The 18,456-nt window shown below is 29.2% G+C and overlaps 1 protein-coding gene across 1 annotated transcript in view; it reads left to right on the top strand.

The window, feature by feature from the left end:
* The window catches only part of Ttc7 (tetratricopeptide repeat domain 7), a 91,004-nt gene that overhangs the window by 20,403 nt on the left and 52,145 nt on the right, over positions 1-18,456 (top strand). Inside the window, exons 4-10 of the mRNA XM_035353007.2 lie at positions 817-1,102; positions 6,269-6,347; positions 6,590-6,720; positions 10,777-10,840; positions 11,302-11,439; positions 11,797-11,880; positions 17,745-18,028. Of these exons, the coding sequence (XP_035208898.1) occupies positions 817-1,102; positions 6,269-6,347; positions 6,590-6,720; positions 10,777-10,840; positions 11,302-11,439; positions 11,797-11,880; positions 17,745-18,028 (1,066 nt within the window). The remainder of the gene's footprint in view (positions 1-816; positions 1,103-6,268; positions 6,348-6,589; positions 6,721-10,776; positions 10,841-11,301; positions 11,440-11,796; positions 11,881-17,744; positions 18,029-18,456) is intronic.

Below are 18,456 nucleotides of genomic sequence, written 5' to 3'. Positions count from 1 at the left end.
ACTTGATGAATTGCATAAAGTTTATTTTATTCTCAAACTTATTAATAATTATGTTAATTAATTCATGTTTAGTAATAATGCATACTACTTAGGGATCTGTTTTATTTTTAGCATGGTATTACAAAAGTGAAATTCAGGCATAGAATAATATTTTTAATTGAATTTATTCAGTTCCCATTTGCTCATAGGTCCTTAATTTTTTCCATTAATGGTCCTTAAAAGTTCTTAAAAGTACTTAATTTCCGTGTGCAGAAATGCGTACGAACCCTGCATTATAGTTATAATAGTAATGCTTTGCAGATTATAAGTCATATGCAATTGGCAAATTTTTGTGTTTTCAAATGGTACCATAATTAATTTACCTCTCAGCACAGCTAACATGCACTATGCAGATAGACTGGAATTTTTCAAAACTCACCTGGTAAACCTGGAAAAGTCAGAGAATTTCATTCTCCTCTTTGAGTGGCAACCCTGTTGTATGTATGGATGTATGTCCTCACGTAATGCATGTGTGTGTGTATGTGTGTGTGTATCTATACACACACACACATATATATATGCTCATACATATATACACAAGCGCATACACGTGCACATTTCTTAACCAGTCCCAATAACAGAAGAGTACCATAATGTCTAATTTATAAGTGATTAAGCATTAAAACTTTGAATACTTAGGCTTTTGAATTCAAGTTATCATAAAATATGTTTCACTTTTTTATGTTGTGTCATAAAGTAACAATGTATTTAAATATCTGTAAATTTATTGTGTTACATATTTAAAACATTATGTGTTTGTTATTATTTTTAATCTAGGCTTATGTTTAGAAAAAGTACCTCCTACTTCAACTAGCAAGTATAAGACTGCAGAAAGGGAAGAGCAAATCCTCCAGTGCCTAGTTAAGTCTGGAGATTTAACTTTAAGGTATTTGCAAGAAATGGAGCGTACACAAGGAAACACAGGGGGTACTGTTCCTCAGCTTATGTCTGGAACAAATCCTCCTACTTCTGGATCACCTCTGCCTCCAAATACAGAGTATCGCATTGGACCTATTCTGGAAACTGCTTTACAAAGAGCCCCAATTCTGTACATTAAAAATGGGTAAAAAATTCTCACTTCTTTATTTTTTTATACTTGGACTACACAATATCAAAGTGCTATAATTTATATTGTTATTGCATGATTTATTTAACTTGTCAATAAAAAGTGATTTTTATTTTATCTTGAAAAATTTTGGATTTTGTGAAATAAGTGCATATCCTTTATTTTTTTGTGTTAAGTAGCACTAAAAAAAATAAACCAGATTTATGTGATAAAATAGTTAGGGAAAATGTACTCTTATTTAACTTTTTTTTTTTAACTTACACACTTTTTATTTTAATGTGGTCCTTAAAATGAACAGTTGCTTTTCATTTGGGTTCTCATTCGTCAGAATTTTCTTTTTTTTTTTTAACCCTTTGATGTGCGCAATATTATTTTATAATTTTTTAACTAAAAAAACTCTAGAAATTGAATATTATGATCCTATAGACAAATAATATATGAATTTAAAAAAATCTACTGTTGCCCATTGATCTGTGGGTGGTGGTCACATTGTGAAACGCGATATTTTTTTATAATTTTTTAACTAAAAAAATCTAGAAATTGAATATTTTGATCATAGAAACAAATAATGTATGAATTTAAAAAATTCTACTCTTACCCAGTGATCTGTGGGTGGTGATTGCATTGTGAAACCAGCGCACGTCTAGGGCTTTGAAACTCACTGAGGTAGTAGAGGGGAAAAACTTACATTTTTCTGTGCGCATTTCCAATAAATGGATGAAATTTGCGAATTTAAAAAAAATGAATGTAAGAGTTACGTTATGTGTAGATTTTTTACATTATTTTACAAATTGTCAGAAAAATTAAAAAATAAGCTTTTATGTAATTTTTCTATAGCAGTAAAAACATAAGAACCTACATTATAAAGACCTTCAGATAAATGGAAAAAAATACTCAGTAAAGTAAGGATTAAAAATAACTCGGTGTTTTTTTTTTTTTTTTTTTTTTTTTGTCAAAGAACAAATTTTTTTTGTGACACTGTCCAAAGCATGTTTTGTCTTTTTGGTACATGAATAAACCCATATTGCACAATTCGCGTATGTAATTTTGTTCTACGAGGTTTCTCCCATGTGCAACAAAATGTGCACTGCCTGGCTCTGCATTTTACTGGTATATGCCCAGTCCAGCGTTATTTAGTCTCTTTCACCTGGATCATGAAATTTGCGTTTTTTTATATTAATGGAGGGGAGAGGCTTGGTCTTTGTGGCTTTGGTACGGATCTTTCGTTACCCATTCATATTTATTTTATTCGTATTTTGCCCCAAAATATTTAGAAAATATTTTAAATTTAAATAAAACTTTTAGGCAATTTCTATTAATTATAGCAAAGTATGTTTACATTATATTTAAACCACACAAAAATAATGTATAAAATCACATAGGAAGCAAGCGTGTTGAAGTCAGAGAAAAATCTCTGGGAAAGAAAGACCTTTTCACTGGGCAGGTGCATGTATTGTTTAGTAATAAAATAACTCTAAGGTTTTAAAGCCCCTTATTTATATCCGGTCATACTTAAAAATAAACATTCCTATTTGAAATCCAAAAAACACCATTGTGAAGAGCAGTGGTTTCAAGGAGCGACCACTGAGCCTCTAGAGTATTGTGAACATTGTGACACAATGCTCTAGTGACTCAGTGGTCGTGCCCTGAAACCACAAAGTCATAGCCAGATAAAGGGCCATTGGGCTCAGTCAGGCCCCGCATTACCATCAAAATGAAGGAAAAAAATTTTTATAGAGAGAGAGGGCCACACAAAAAAAATCCAATCAGGCCCCACACCTATTCAATCCGGGCCTGCACAAAGCAAATGCCATAAATATACATAGGTGTTTTATATATGCAGTTTAATTATTACTATTTTTTTATTGTTTATGATAGAAATCATTATGTGTGATGAATAACTTTTGAAATTTAAAGTTGTTTATATTAATAAAAGAAAGTTATTTTGTCTCATTGAAAACAAATTTTAAAAGGATTTAAAGTATTAAGACCTAAAAAATGTATGATTCTGCAGTCATTTTGTATTATTTAGAGATAACAAATCAGGAACCAATTGATTTTCACTCAAAAATTCCGGCCTAATTTTTGTTTACCACGGCAGCCAGATTTGTTGACATTTGAAATTTAGCAGAATAGTGAATTCAGTTTCTACACCCTCAGTTTTTTTTTTTTTTTTTTTTCGGAGTGAGACCAAAATTAAACTTTCATTTTTGTGAACCAAAAAATCTGCGTTGTTGCCTGCTGGCCAAATTGTTTGTTTTTGCGTAGAAACTCGAATTTTAATTGTATTTCTTTTTATTGTTTTAACTGTATTTTGTGTTTATATATATATATATATATAGACAGCTTAATTTATTATTGTGAATTAAATCATGCTTAATCTGTTCTGTACTTTATTCGAGAAAATAAGTGTTTAAGATTTTTTTTGTAATTTTTAATATCGATATTTTGAGTTTTTATGTATTTTTGCATTGTCGCGAAGTGAGAACTGAATTAATTGAATGAGAAATATTAAATCGTTTGTGAAAAAATGTTCCTTTTTTTGTTTGTTTGCTTAATTTCTTTAATATATCGTTTTAGATTTATTATAGTATTTGAATAGAACATGTGGCAACAATTAAATAGTTCTTCAAATGATATAAATTTTATGCATTCTGAGGTATAATATGAACAAAATGTGACGTTGTTAAGTGAACCTGGCATCAGAGTGTCGCTATAGTAAACAAATATAGTAAATTTTAAAAAAGTGCATTTATCCTATTGTGGTTTATGCGCTATCGACGAAGTAGCTTTAATTCAATCCAATAAGTTTAAATGAAATGCAGGGAAAAATGCATATAATTTAATATTCCACACAAGGAAGTCATGTGGTTGTCAGATTTTTTTATTTAAATTAATACTGCAGGTAATAAAGTAAAGGTGGCAAATATGGTCAATTTGTTTAAAACTTGGTTACAGAATCTGCTCCAAGCTATATGTTTTTAACTATATCAGAGTATCAGCATCCTTCTTTGAAAAGACATGTAACATAAATTTATCAACTTTTAGTTGCATTATTGTCTTAAATAGTAAAAATATGTACAGTAGACTCATGATTATTGGAAATGACATCCACAAGTAGCCCGAAATTGTGGTATAGCTGGCCAACCAGTATAGTGGTTAGCGTCGCTGACTGCCATGCTGAAGGGCCCGGGTTAGAATCCCAGAGAAGGCATGGATGTTTGTAAATGTATAGTGTCGGTGTGGCATGGTGGCACTCTAAATATAGGTTGAGCTGAAAATCCCCTAGTGTGGTTTAGTGGAAGGGGAGAGGGGTGAGAGACCCTCAGACCCATACCCCCGGGGTGATCTCCATTAAAATTTGGGGCGGAGCTGAGCTAAATTGCACCATCGTCTGAATGGTGCCAACAGCAGCCATAATTTGCACTCCTAGCCATGAGGAATTTCATGGGCTTGGGGTGACTATTTCAGACAAGTGAGCATAAGCAACAACAATTGATTGTTGTATATTCAACAGCAGTTTAAAAAAAAAAAAAAAAAAAAAAAAAAAAAACATTGAAAAGAGGAATAATTATATAATAATTAACAGAAAGCACTGCTAACAATTTAAAAATACACCTCAAAATAGAAAAAGGTAACGGATTTGTGTATATTACTCTTAAATTTTGGTCAAGTCTATAGGAAACATAAGATTAATGACTGTATGCATGTAATTTATTTTTATGATTTAGCAATTTATTTTTAATGCATGATTTAACAATATTTATATGCTTCAGATTATGTTTAATTAAATTATTTAATGTTGTGGCTAACAGCAATTCCTAAATAATGCAACATCATCTGTTATCATTAATGCTAACTCTTACATTTCCCATAGAAATTCTGCTTCATTATGATGGTTTGTGTTAGTCGTTTTTCCATCTTTCCATAATAAACAAGTTAAGGCCTAGATAATCTGCCTCTGATTATTCGGGAATTGATTGCATAAATGAAGACCGTTATTCAATTGAAGATGAAATTCCGCATATTAACTAAATTAAAATTAATACTTAGGCTAAATAGTGTGTTAAATATTTGTTAAGTGTGTTCAATTTCCTGTATATTTTTCTTCTTCCTTCCTTTTTTTTTTAAAGAATAATAAATGATAAACTAGTAATTATATAATTGAATCTGTGAAACATTTTTAGTCAACTATTAATGAGAAAATAAAATAATGCACTTTAAATTTGTAATTAATTGTTTTAATTCTAATTATGATGAATTGCATGGTATATCAAAATGTAAAATTATTTCCAGTTTGCTTTATTGCTTTAAAAATTATCCCCAATTTATAATTGAGGGAGTCATTTTTTAAAATATTATATTAAATTTATAATGTATATATGTATATAAAAAAAAAGGTTAAAAAATTCGGGGGTTAGATTTGCACGCGCACATATAAACAAAAGTTTGAAAATTTTGAAAATTTTAAATTAAGATAATAAGTTATTTAATTATGCAGTATGCTGTGAAATTAATTAAATAAACTAAAGGTAATAATTAATTTAAGAAAAAGGTTAACAGTCTAGGAGGAAGCACACACTTCAAAATTGGGGGGGGGGAATCAATAAAATGACATTAATATAATATAATAAAATTAATATAAAATGTTGTTGACAATTTTATTATGTTACGTTATTGTTATTCTATTGAATTGTTTCAGTTTTGAAGTATGTACTTTTATGTTAGATTTTTAATCCTTTCTTGATTTAATTATTATCTGTTGTTTTTATATATGTATATATATCCATTTGTGTATATATATGTTCATTATCTCTTTCTAGTGCTTATTAACTTTGGTCATCAAAAATTGTGAACTGATCCTAAAAAAAATAAAAATCCTTCTGACAAAATCTTTCTGCTACATTGTTATAAGATATTGCATGCAACTTCTGTGCATTATAATTTAACCTTTATTATGCATTTTGTGTATTCTTTTATGAAATCCACATTCAAACAACTTTTAGAACTCTTATTGTGAATTTTAAGTATTAAAACTGAAAGCTACAATTTATCAAATTTCTGTACCTTTGGGATTATTTTATATGATTCTTTTGAAAAAACACCCTTTGAATTGTGTTAATAATTTTTTAGAAATAAAGTCTTTTCCTGTTTGTCTCATAGGAAGCTTAGAAATGCTATCGATCAGTACAGAAAAGTTTTAAGTGCCATTGAAACCAGTTCAACACAGTCTTTACGTCAGGTAAAAATTTATTGTAATAATGCAAGTGCGAATTATTTTTCATAGGTAATTTCGCTTTTTTCCTCTAAACATTTATGAGTGAAGTCTTTAGAAAATAAGCTTTGATAGTGTGAAGCAAATAAAGAAATTTATTATTTATATTTATCTAAAAACTTATTCTAGCATAAGTAGTGATTTGTGATTTGATTTTAAATATATGTAAAAAGAAGAATTATAGAAAATCTGATTTGTTTATTTCTTAGACAATGTCTCGTCAGTTGGCTGAAGTTCTCATACGGGGAGTTTCAGAAAAGAATTATGTTGATTATGCTCTGAGACAAGAAGGAAAAAATCCTGAAAGCCCCTGGAAACCTAAGAAATACATGGGTGTAAAGTAGGAACCATTTTTATACATTATGTAGATCTATAATCATTCAATTCTAAGTAATTCTACTAAACTTCTGAACATAATTCTCAAATTATATAGCAAATCTATTCAATATGCACATTCATTCAGAAATACAGGAGGGAAAAGAATTATGTGATTACATGATTACATGAGAACAGAAATAAAGTGAACTGTGATGAAATACTGAAATCAAGTTAGGTATGGAGTAAATGTGGAAGACTTAGAAATGTTTTTAACTGTAGTTTTGTAATATCTTCTTTTCATGCTGATAAAATATTCTAAAAAATAAAATGATTCCTTTTTAATAGTCAAGTTACATATATATGGCATATCTCATAATCTTCAAAAATAATGTTGTATCTTCAAAAATAATGTTGTATCTTCAAACATAATTGTGTCATATGTAAATGAATTATCGTAGCATGTGGAACAAAGTTTTTCCTTTATTACATATAGCCATGTCAAAAAATAAAATGAAAAAAAAGTAAGTTGTACATGCCAGATTTTGTAATAGATAAAGATAAAATACTGAGAGAAGTTTACAGTGAATCTTCTTCAGTATTCAGATGTTTTATGATGGTTCAAACAATTTAAATTTTTTTTGAAAGATATTTGCTCATTTTGCCCCAACTACAAAGGGGAAAAAACATCAAATTTTACTTTTTGCATAACAGTTTGAATATGTGTATGAAACTCATAGGGGATCTTCCCTGAGCAAACTAAAATGATGTTTGTTGAACTGTAATATAAGGTATAGGAAAATAAAAATATGTGTATAGTTCTTATCCAGAAGATAAAGAATGCTTGACTGCAGATAGATATCCATGCTTGAAAATTATCATTATTTGAAGGCAAAACATGATATTTCTTATTCGAATCATAATGGAAGTATCAACATTCAGTGTGGATGAACGCAATCCATCTCAAGAAATTGCATTCACAATTCCATGATTAATGCAATTTTCGTCAAGCTCTGCAATTCTGTTTGATCCATTCACAAGGTTTGGTTTAGTTGGTTATGACAAAGCACACTAGGGCTATCTGCCTAAGGGAAGGAATATGTTCGTGGAGGCCTTTCTAATGGCTCATATACATATTACATATGAATCATTGACAAGAATGTGTTCTACCTACAAAAATTTAAGACCTCTTTGGGCAGAGAATTCATGATATGTATCTGCAATGCTATAAATGACTCTTCTTGAATTTTGGGCCTCTTAGGAAATGTGTGCTTCATCACGTGTTTAGTCATTATTTATCTTAAATTAAATTTGGAACAAAATGGATTTTTTTAAAATTATGTTAAGAATATTCAAACAATTTTAACTGAGTTTTAAAGTGCTGATCAAAAGAATAAAGACTGATAAATGTTTTTCAAACACTCTTACTGAGGCAAATGTATTGATAGGGAATGTTTGCTTGAAGGCAAAACATGATATTTCTTATCCAAATTATAATGGAAGCATTAACATTCAGTGTGGAAGAATGCAATCCATCTCAAGAAATTGCATTCACAATTCCATGATTAATGGAATTTTCATCACGTTCTGCAATTCCATTTGATCCATTCACAAGGTTTGGTTTAGTTGATTGTGACAAAGCACACTACGGCTATCTGCCTAAGGGAAGAGATACCTCTGTGGAGGACTTTCTAATGGAACTGGCTCATATACATGTTACATATGAACCATTGATAAGAATGTGATCTACCTACAAAATTTAAGACCTTTTTGGGCGGAGAATTCATGATATATATCTGCAGTGCTATAAATGACTCTTCTTGAATTTTGGGCTTCTTAGGAAATGTGTGCTTCATCACGTGCTTAGTCGTGATTTATCTTAAATTAAATTTGGAACAGAAAGGATTTTTTAAATTATGTTAAGAATATTCAAACAATTGTAAGAATATTCAAGTGATTTTAACTGAGTTTTAAAGTGCTGATCAAAAGAATAATGACTGATAAATGCTTTTCAAACATTCTTACTGAGGCAAATGTATTGATAGGGAAAGTTTTTAAATGTACCAAACAAAATCATTTTCTACTGATAGATGAGTTTTCCATAACCAATTCTGAAAATAATGGAAGCACAGAGCATATGTGCATGTATTAATAGAATTTTTATTCATTTCAAATTTTTCAGATTTTTTTTTTTTTTTTTTTTTTTTTTTTTTTTTTTTTTTTGTAGTAAGAGAAAATCAACTGAAAGTAAAAATTTTAAGTCAAAATTTAATTTTCTTTCTTGAGTAAAGGACAATAACTCTGTGTCTAATTATATATATTCTATTGTCTGAAATGTGGGATTCTATTTATATGAATCCTTATTTACAGTTTTTAAAATTTTATATTGGTCTATGCATTTTTTTATCTTCTGTAACCTATATACATTGGTAAGGTAGTGTTTTCAGTCCAAAAATTCAATAGTGAGTTTTCAATGAATAAGCCCGAATCAGACTTCTGACAACACACTTTTGCTGTTTTGCAATAATATGGTTTGTATGCATCCTTCCTCGTTAATTTAGTACATCAAACTTCCAAAAATATCTATTTCCCATATATAGATTTCTGCATTCGTGTAAAGAGTTGATTAGATTTCAGGTAAAATTAGACAACCCGAACTGGTACTTTACTTGAAGTCCATGGCAATTTTAGCATGCTGCTGTAATTGAACAAGCATTGTGTACTGAACCTAAATATCATGGACATATAGTCTAGCAAAATGAATATAGATTTGTTGTTTCTATAGAAATAACATAGAAAAGAAAATTATGGTATTTCTTTCAAAATATTTATTTCAGATATATTATAAATACTTAGTTTTAGTTAAAAGCCTATTCAACTATTCCATAAAATATAATTTTTAATAAAATGATAAAAGGGCAAACATTTGATTATATTGGTATAAATTTAGAAAAACCTGGTTTTGAACATGGCCAGTTAGTATCATTTAAATAATTAAATTTTATTTACAATATTTTAACCGCATTATTTGAAGCTCAATTTTATTTAAAATAGGGAATTGGTGGGAAGTCATGTGCTGGCCACATAAGATTTTTTTCTTACCATTAAGGAAAATTAGTATTATACAGACATATATTCATTTTTTAGATCATTGCATGGCCGGCAGCAGTTTCTGTCGGCATAACCTTCATCTTGTTCTAATTCAGTAATTGATTTCAAATAGTCATAAATATTTAATACAATCAAAATGAATATAAAACATCATTTAATTAAAAAAGAAATTCATTAAATTTTTATTATATTAATTTTACAGTATATGTATTTATTTTATGAACTGCTTCTGTTATCCTGCTTTGAAAAATGTGAAAGCTAGTTCAGTGGCTAAAGCTGTAAAATGTGGGTTAGTGCATTTTGGTTTCCAAAACTTGAAAGGTTGCTGTATGAAATTTCAATTTTTTCCTGATGTGTAATGCTAATATGGCCAGTTTTCTTTCAAAAGTTTTCTCACAAAGGCATCTTTTCCCATAATTAAATAGATCTAATGTACTTATAATGGATCTAATGTACTTCTCATAATTAAATAGATCTAATATACTTAAAGTATATATGAAGTAATCTGGTTAAATACTAAAAATCTCCCTAGACTTGTAATGTCTGCTATAGAATTAGTATAAACCTTTTCCTGCATAATTTCTCATAAAATTATCTCAGGAATTTAAGTAAGTATTTGCAGTCCTGCTGTGTCTGTAACCTTTTGCTGATAGGAGAGGAATTTTACCAATTCACTTGTGAGGTAGGAAACTATTACAAGTGACTTTTCTCCATCATGATGCATGGTATGTATCTTAAAAAAATTCAAATTGGTCAAATATATGCTACAATCGTCCATGAAGACATAAATAACTTCAGAATGTGTTTTTTTACAGCAGAATCCATTAACTTCACTAGAGCTTTTACAAATTTATAAGGGCATTAAGTAGCATGCTAAAACTGGTTACACTTTTTTTACACATTCTATTTATTTTTAGTGGATTTTTATGGACTTAATTTTTTTTTTTTTTTTTTTTTTTTTTTTTTTCAGTTTATTTGCCCCCAAAGATGAAAATGAAGAAATTTTACTGCTGCTGTTTATCAGTGAAGCTATGGTATGTATAAGAGCAGCAATCCTTGCAATCTTATATAAATCATGTTGAAATATAATGCACAAAATGATACTTTTTGATTAATAGAGTATCAGTCATAACTGTGCCCAAAAGCTTCAAATGTTGTAAGTGGTTTCAGTGCTTCAGTTAGACCTGTTTTATATCATAAAGTATATATTTGTTAATTAAGACAATAACACGCCGAATAAATACTAATTCAGAAGTCAAACAACAAAAATCAGCGTTTATTTTCAAAATTTTGAAAATATAATGCTGATGTTTGTTGTTTGACTTCTGAATTAGTATATATTTGTTATTAAAAATGCTTTAACTAAAAAATGTTTAATTTAAAAGAGGCTTCAGTTTTGATTTTGTAAAATTTGTACATAATTTATTATATTTTAATGTACAATTTTAAGGGTATTTTTGTTTTAAATTTAACGTTGTGTATTTTGTGTTTATAGGCTGTTAGAAATGCAGTTTTGGATTTATCACCAGAATTCCGAGAAGCAAGAATACACTCATATAATAATGTAACTGCAGTCTATGATTTGCTGACTATATGCCTTTGTAGGAGATCTCAGTTTAATATTTTAGTAGAAGTATGTGCTTCTATTATTTTTCTTACCTCAAATTTAAAATAAATGCATGCATTTTAATGTTTTATCTTTTATAGTATGAATATATTGACATAGTAATAAGTTAAAAACAAAGGACCTGTCTGATAACCCTTTTTTTTTTTTTTTTTTTTTTTCTTCAATGAATGTCCTTTTGCTTCTTATTAGGTTAAATAAGTAGTTTATGTTATTTCCATTTCTTATAACATAATGAATTAAATGCCATTATCTAACATATCATAAAAATATTCATATGCTAAAATTAATGGTTATATTTGTATGGAAACTGCATATGTGTATATTTTCGTTAAATTACATGTATTGTTTTAAACTTATTTTCAGTCTTTTGAACGTGCCATGAAGTTTGCATTTGATGAACAGCATGTGTGGACCCAATTTGCTTTGTCATTAATATCATCTGGTAAAGTAAGTTTTTCAACTGAACTTGTTTTATTAAAAAACATTTATTTCTTCATGTTAAGAAAATTCCATAAAACAGGGTCTTGGGTCTGAATCTCATAAACAACAACTTTGTCAAGTCATAAAATGGTGCCTTGGTAATAAGTCTTTCTGTATAGACAAAAGCAGAAAAAAATAGGCCTATTACATTCTGTCATGGAATTAAGGTTGATTCTACTCTGATATACAATATGCATATACAGTGGCTCACAGTTTTTTCAGACAATTGTTTTCCATTTTATATTTAAGTATTTGTTACTAAATTCTATTGAAAAAACTTTTTTTTTCATGTAGGCCATATGTCATCTCTTTTAAAACCCTGCTTATTTTAAAAAGAAAAACTATTCAAACATTTTTGATAATAAAAAAAAAATAATAATAATTTGTTCAATCATTTCTGGCCCACTAGCAGTCAAGGGGTGAAAATCACTGAATGCTGGTAGTTCAGTCTGGGGTTCGAATCCTGACAAAGAGGCTGGCTGGATGGGTGTTTTTGTGGCTTTTCCCATGTTTTATGTGTACATGAGCCAGTTTTCCTTAGAAAGTCCTCCACAGAGGTATCCCTCCCCTTAGTCAGATAGCCCTTGTGTGCTTTGCCATAATCAACTAAACCAATCAAAAAGTTCTGAAAATGAATCCACATAAGTATTTAGACACTTTGAATAAGCAGGCTGTGTTTATAAATATAATTTAGGTTAATACACAAAAGGCTATATTAATAAAAACATGGGAATAACAGGACCTTCAATATTTTGTTCGATAAAATTTCAGACAAAACTACACTTTTCATGCATTTTGTCATGTATTCAATTAATTTTTGTATATATGTTTGCTCCATTTTGTTCCATTCCCCCATAAGAAATGCTTATATTAGAGTTTTGGAAGAAATATCATGTTTCCTTATTCTCTTTCCCAACTTTCTCCATATATGTTTCAATAGTATTTAAGTCTGGAGAATATGGAGGAATTTTGGCAACTGCAGGACAGTCAGGGTTCGTAGCAGCCCTTACAAGTGCTTATAAGTCCTTATATTTGAAAATAAAATATAAAGGCCCTTATAGGTGCTTACTTTTTCTTTAAAGCCCATATTTTTTTGTTTCTAGTGCTTATTTTTTGCTTTTAGTGCTTTCTTTAATCCTTTTTTTTTTTTAATGAACCCGCATTTTTTTCCCATATTAAAGCCGAAACTAAATAAACAACTTTTCTTCCTTGTATGCAACGTCAGATGGTGAATCATACTCCTGGAAATTGCTTTTCTCCCCTTTCTCTGCATTAACCTAACCTATGGCGCACGAGAGAGTACAGACAGCTGCACGTCGTTCTATTGGTCAAAGAATTGGGAAAACGGTAGAAAATTCCAGTACATTCAGTATTCTTTCCTCCCACCCAAATACTACACACGTTTGAATTTCTATCAAGATTTTAATAATTTGCATTCTTGTTCATATTCGTGTTTATTATGATCATTGTGCTTATATTATGAGTATATGCATGAATATTAATAATAATATAGTTGCAGTAACTGCTGAAGTATAGATAAACTTCCAAAAATGGATGTGTTTTTTCAGAATGGCTTAAATAAAAGGAAAGTAATCGAATAGTCAAAATATTTTCTTTTTTCCAATACATTATACAGTACGGAGATTGGTAGGTTCTCCCCTTTCTCCGCAAAATCTCCAATATTGAAGCAGCGGACTTTTTTTTTTTTTTTTTTTTGGTCACTGTCCAATCTTAATTGAATAGGACTAAAAGTTTTTGCGGTCTACCCAACCCAAGCGAAGATTGATTCTATTCCGGAAATTTAACACAGTCCGTTGAAAATTAGAATCAGAAACACCCCAGATTAGTTAAGTCTCTTTCTTTTCCTTTATTTAGTTCTTTATTCTCCGAATACCGGCAGCTGTTGATTCCAATTGTGTAATATCACATGTGGAAGAATTATGCCACAGGTATTGCGCAATAATGTTTGCGGTATTTTGCAGAGATAATTAATTTTGATGTTCAGTCTGAGATTTGTTTATGAACACTTAAAAGAGTTTTACTGTGCTTGCTAAGCAGAATATTTTTCAGTTCTATTAGTTTATTTTTATATGATGCACACATCGAAATGTCAAAAGCATTTATTTAGTGGAAAAATGTAAAGAGCGGCTACAGTCTACCCCCCCCCCCCCCCCCGGCGCTCCTCTTTTTCAAGTTACGCTCGACTGTCCGAATATTGGCCAATTTCAAGTATGCGGGTTAGTTAAGCTTTTACTGTTAAAGGATATGACTGCATGAAGCAAATTTCTGTCTTCTGATTTCAGAAATGTTCCTCTTTTTTACTTAAATTACTTTGCTTGCATTATCTGTTAAGGGAAAACTGATATACAATGAAAATTTAGAAAATGTTCAGAATTTAGATTTAAATTATTTAAATATCAGTATGAGTGGAAAAATAAATTGTATTTATTATTAGGTTCCAAACGAATACAATTAATATGGCTTATTATTATTTATTTTCTATATTTTGAACTGAAATTTCATCAATAAATCTTGTAATATAGTTTAGTTCTGCATATTTTTTTTTCCCTCTCATTGTAAACTAATTCTGTAAATTGAACTGTCATTTAAAATTTAAAAAAAAAAAGTTAATTGTTTTCCATGGTTGAATTAATGCTCATTCTCTTAATAAATATTGCATTGCTCATATTTTAAATTACAAGTCTAATTTTTAAGGTTATGATATTGTGTATAATGTAATTAGACAGCTGCTTATTTTTTCCTTAAAATATGCTTTAAAAGTGCTTATAGGTGCTTATTTTTTTAACTAAAATATGGCTACGAACCCTGACAGTTCTGTAGTAACCACAAGTGAACAATTAAAGACAGTATGTTTAGTATCATTAACCTGAATTTATTGTTATGTCCCTACAGGATCATAATGGATTGAATGCACACAGAACTGATGAAAGCTAGATAAAATTTATATTCCAATAAATAAAAGGTAAAGAGACAAAAAGAATAAAACATAAAAATCTGAAAGTTTACATTATGCCCAAAGGGGTGTTTTTTTAACATTTTGTGTGTTACCTTTATTTATTAAATTTCATGTTCTTTGCACTTAAACCATAAAACTCAGTTCAATAGCAATATCGCAAAATAATTTTAAAATGAGCATATCTTTAGAATTTCCGATACACTGCCATGCGCGCTGAAGATAAAAATGTATCCCCCCCCGTACAGTGTTGCCATTGCTCACTTTGAAATCGTTGAGTTTGTAAATCAAAAATTCTTTAAAGTTTTACAAAATGGGAAATAGATAATAAAACAAATTCCAAATTTGGTCTTCTAAATGCTCATATTCAGGTGGAAACGTACATTATTCAAAATTTGATGACTCTAGGTAACATTGTATTGTCACTATGCGAGAAGCATACATATATTTACACATATTCTACATCATTTACTTTTTAAATATAATACAGGACTGTAATATTTGGTGGCAACACTTTGAAAAGTCAACCGGCATTTATAGTGAACCAACACAAAATGTCAAAACAAAATTAACAGCCTTTCTGGGCTAACGTCATTTGCGCTAATAAATAATAAATTCATAGTTCTGCAATTTTTTACACAAAAGTACTTGTATAGCTCATCTCAGTATAACAGAGCACAGTCATCAGTTACTACCAGATTACTAAGAACATTGAACATCAGGCAATGCAAAGCACATCAAAAAGCAAAAGCTAGAATGGTGATCTGTCAATATTCTGAAGTCTGATTTAAACTAAAACTGATACACTGATCAAATAGTTTTCTCCCATTCATCAGAGAAATTTACAGTAACTTTAATTTCTCAAAATTGCTGGAAGGCAGTCACAGTTAGAGTTATATAGGAGTACTTACAGTTGCTCAGGGTTTGGAACAAACATCGCTAAATGTCGTAATATTTGGAAACAAAATTTTGATGCAGATTTGTTGTCAAAATCATCACTAGCTTGGCATTATCTCACTAATAGCCATTTATGTACCTCAGTATTAAATAAACTTATCCCTGTACCCCTATTTTTTCGTCGATGCTTTGCATTTGGATGCTTTTCATCTTAATAAAAGAAATACTGCAGTATAGATATGATTTATCTAAAATTATTTACATGTTTACGAAACATCTAACAGTATTTTGCATTCAAAGTTTCTTACACATGCTTTCATTAATTTCACTTGCTTTCGTACATATATTATAAATTGTATAAATACAGTAGCTATTTTTTTTAAAACTTTTTTAGTATTATTATAGTTAGTAAAAGAGTTTTCAATGTTGTATATTACGTATGGTGTTGAATCTTTTGATATTATTTTATTAATTTGATTAGCACAAATGGTTTTATATTAGAATGTTTGTTTTTACAGACTAAGCATTTTGTTTTTCTGTTGGCCTTAGTATTGTTATCACTAGTTCATATAACTTTTATAATGGATTATAATGTCATGAAACTATTTAAAATATTCTGAAATTTTGTCATTTTTAAGCTTTGTGCTTTTTTATATAGCATTTGTCATGTTTTATTGTAATTCATAAATGCTAGATGTTTATTAATGATTTTGAGGATAGAGAATATAACAGAATAACCTTTTCCATTCTTTATCATTCAGAATGCTAGCTACTGTTATGGCTATTTAATATCATGGTGTTTATATATCATTTCGTATTTTAAAATTAAGATTCATATACTCTTATCAGTAACATATATTTGTAACTTTATATAATAATTTTATGTGTTTAATTTATATTAAATTTTTGTAGTTTTATTTTAAATATTTACTTGTTATCATTGTTTAATAATAATTTTCATTTCTTGCTATAACTGCATTTACTTTTTTTTGCATCCCCTTTTTTTAGGGGGGGGGATCTTTTATGTTAAAGCCATCACTGTGAAAAATATCACTAAGTATAAAATGTGCAGCGTGAAAAAAGCCACTGAGTGCAAGACATTTGAAAATAACAAGATCATTGTGGAAAAAATAAAATGCAATAAAATTGCACTATTTTTGTAATTGTAAATTGATCTTAAAATTACAGTTTTATTTCTTACACATAGTTTCTCAACTGAATTCCTTTCTCTTTTTTGTACATTTTAAAGTTGTATCTTCAGTCATATCATTAATCTTTGATGCCTAAATACATTTCATGACCATTTTTGCATATTCTGTTATGAAGTAAAATGTCATTTTCTTGAAAAATGCTATTGTATTTTCTTCACTTATTGGTAGACTGAAAATTAATAGCATATTTCACACCTGAAAGAATTGAGATGGTTGTCAATACTCACTTTCATGTTGTCTGTAATATGTAAAATGTCTTTCATGAAACAACAGAATGTGTATTTGAGTTGGAAAAGGGAATAACAGAAAAGATAGTTTTTAAGTGAGACGATCAGCTTTAGTGATTTATTGCGGAGGCAGCAATTATCTTTTACAGTGGTTGCTATAATATTAAAATCCCCTTTTATACTAATTTATTTATTTAGTTAATCTAAATGATTCTGGCTCATAATATTAAAGTAGCTTACCATTTAATATATATATATATATTTCTGTGAAAACTGAAAGACATGATCGGCTAAAAAGTTTTAATATTTTAAAAGATGAAATTCTAAATTTATTAAGAAATCAATAGCTGCATTTGATAGACAGTCATAGTAATTTTTATGTAGAATTAAATTTTCTTGTTAGATTTTAATGCTTATAGGTTTATTTTCTCTGGCACTCATTAATGAATTTATTTTATTTCTTTAAAATGTATGTAACATGTTTTACTGTAAACATACTGAAGAAATTCTGAATTATTATAGTACAACAGAGCCTACTTAGTGCTTCATGAAGTTGCAAGATTACAGCCCAATAATTCATTGCCATGTGTATTGGCCGCTAGATTGTGTTTTGAAAATTTAGACCTTCCAGATAAAGGCTTAAAAATGGCAGAAAAAGCTTTAGAAAGGGAAACTGCTCATCCACAGAATTTATTGGCTCGGTGTCATGTTGCAGTTGGCTTAGGTCATGAACTGATGTCCAACATTTTCAGAACTCAGGTAGCACAACGAGATCTGCGAAAGAAAGCATTCGAATCATTTTCCAAGTAAAGTATTTTCAATAATGTTTTGTAAAAGATATAACTTTTATCTTTGAACAAATTACTTTCAGAAATTTGTAAGTTATCTGTTAGTCTAGAATGGAATTATATAATAAATATATAATTGTTAAGTGTTTGTTGAGCATTCTCTAATTAAGTATTATTAGAATTCAGCTTCACTTTGAGGTTATTTTTAATCAAAATAAGAAAAGGATTTTTAATGTATAATAAAAAAATTAAATCAATTTATATATATACAGTCAAAAGTCGTTAATTCGGACACCCATAATCCGTAATGATCTATAATCCGGACCTCAAAGCTAAAAACTTTCTGCGCATGCGCCGCGTTGACACATGCGTGTAGTCGTTTACGTGTGCGCGTAAGACCTCTTACGACTGCGCATTTGCGTGTGCGCAAGCACAGAATACGTTTT

This window comes from Stegodyphus dumicola, chromosome 6 (genome assembly GCF_044657685.1).
Source record: "Stegodyphus dumicola isolate Sdum_Otavi_A_Nest chromosome 6, ASM4465768v1".
In the NCBI taxonomy this organism is placed as follows: domain Eukaryota; kingdom Metazoa; phylum Arthropoda; class Arachnida; order Araneae; family Eresidae; genus Stegodyphus; species Stegodyphus dumicola.
This window is presented reverse-complemented; position numbering and strand designations above follow the sequence as displayed.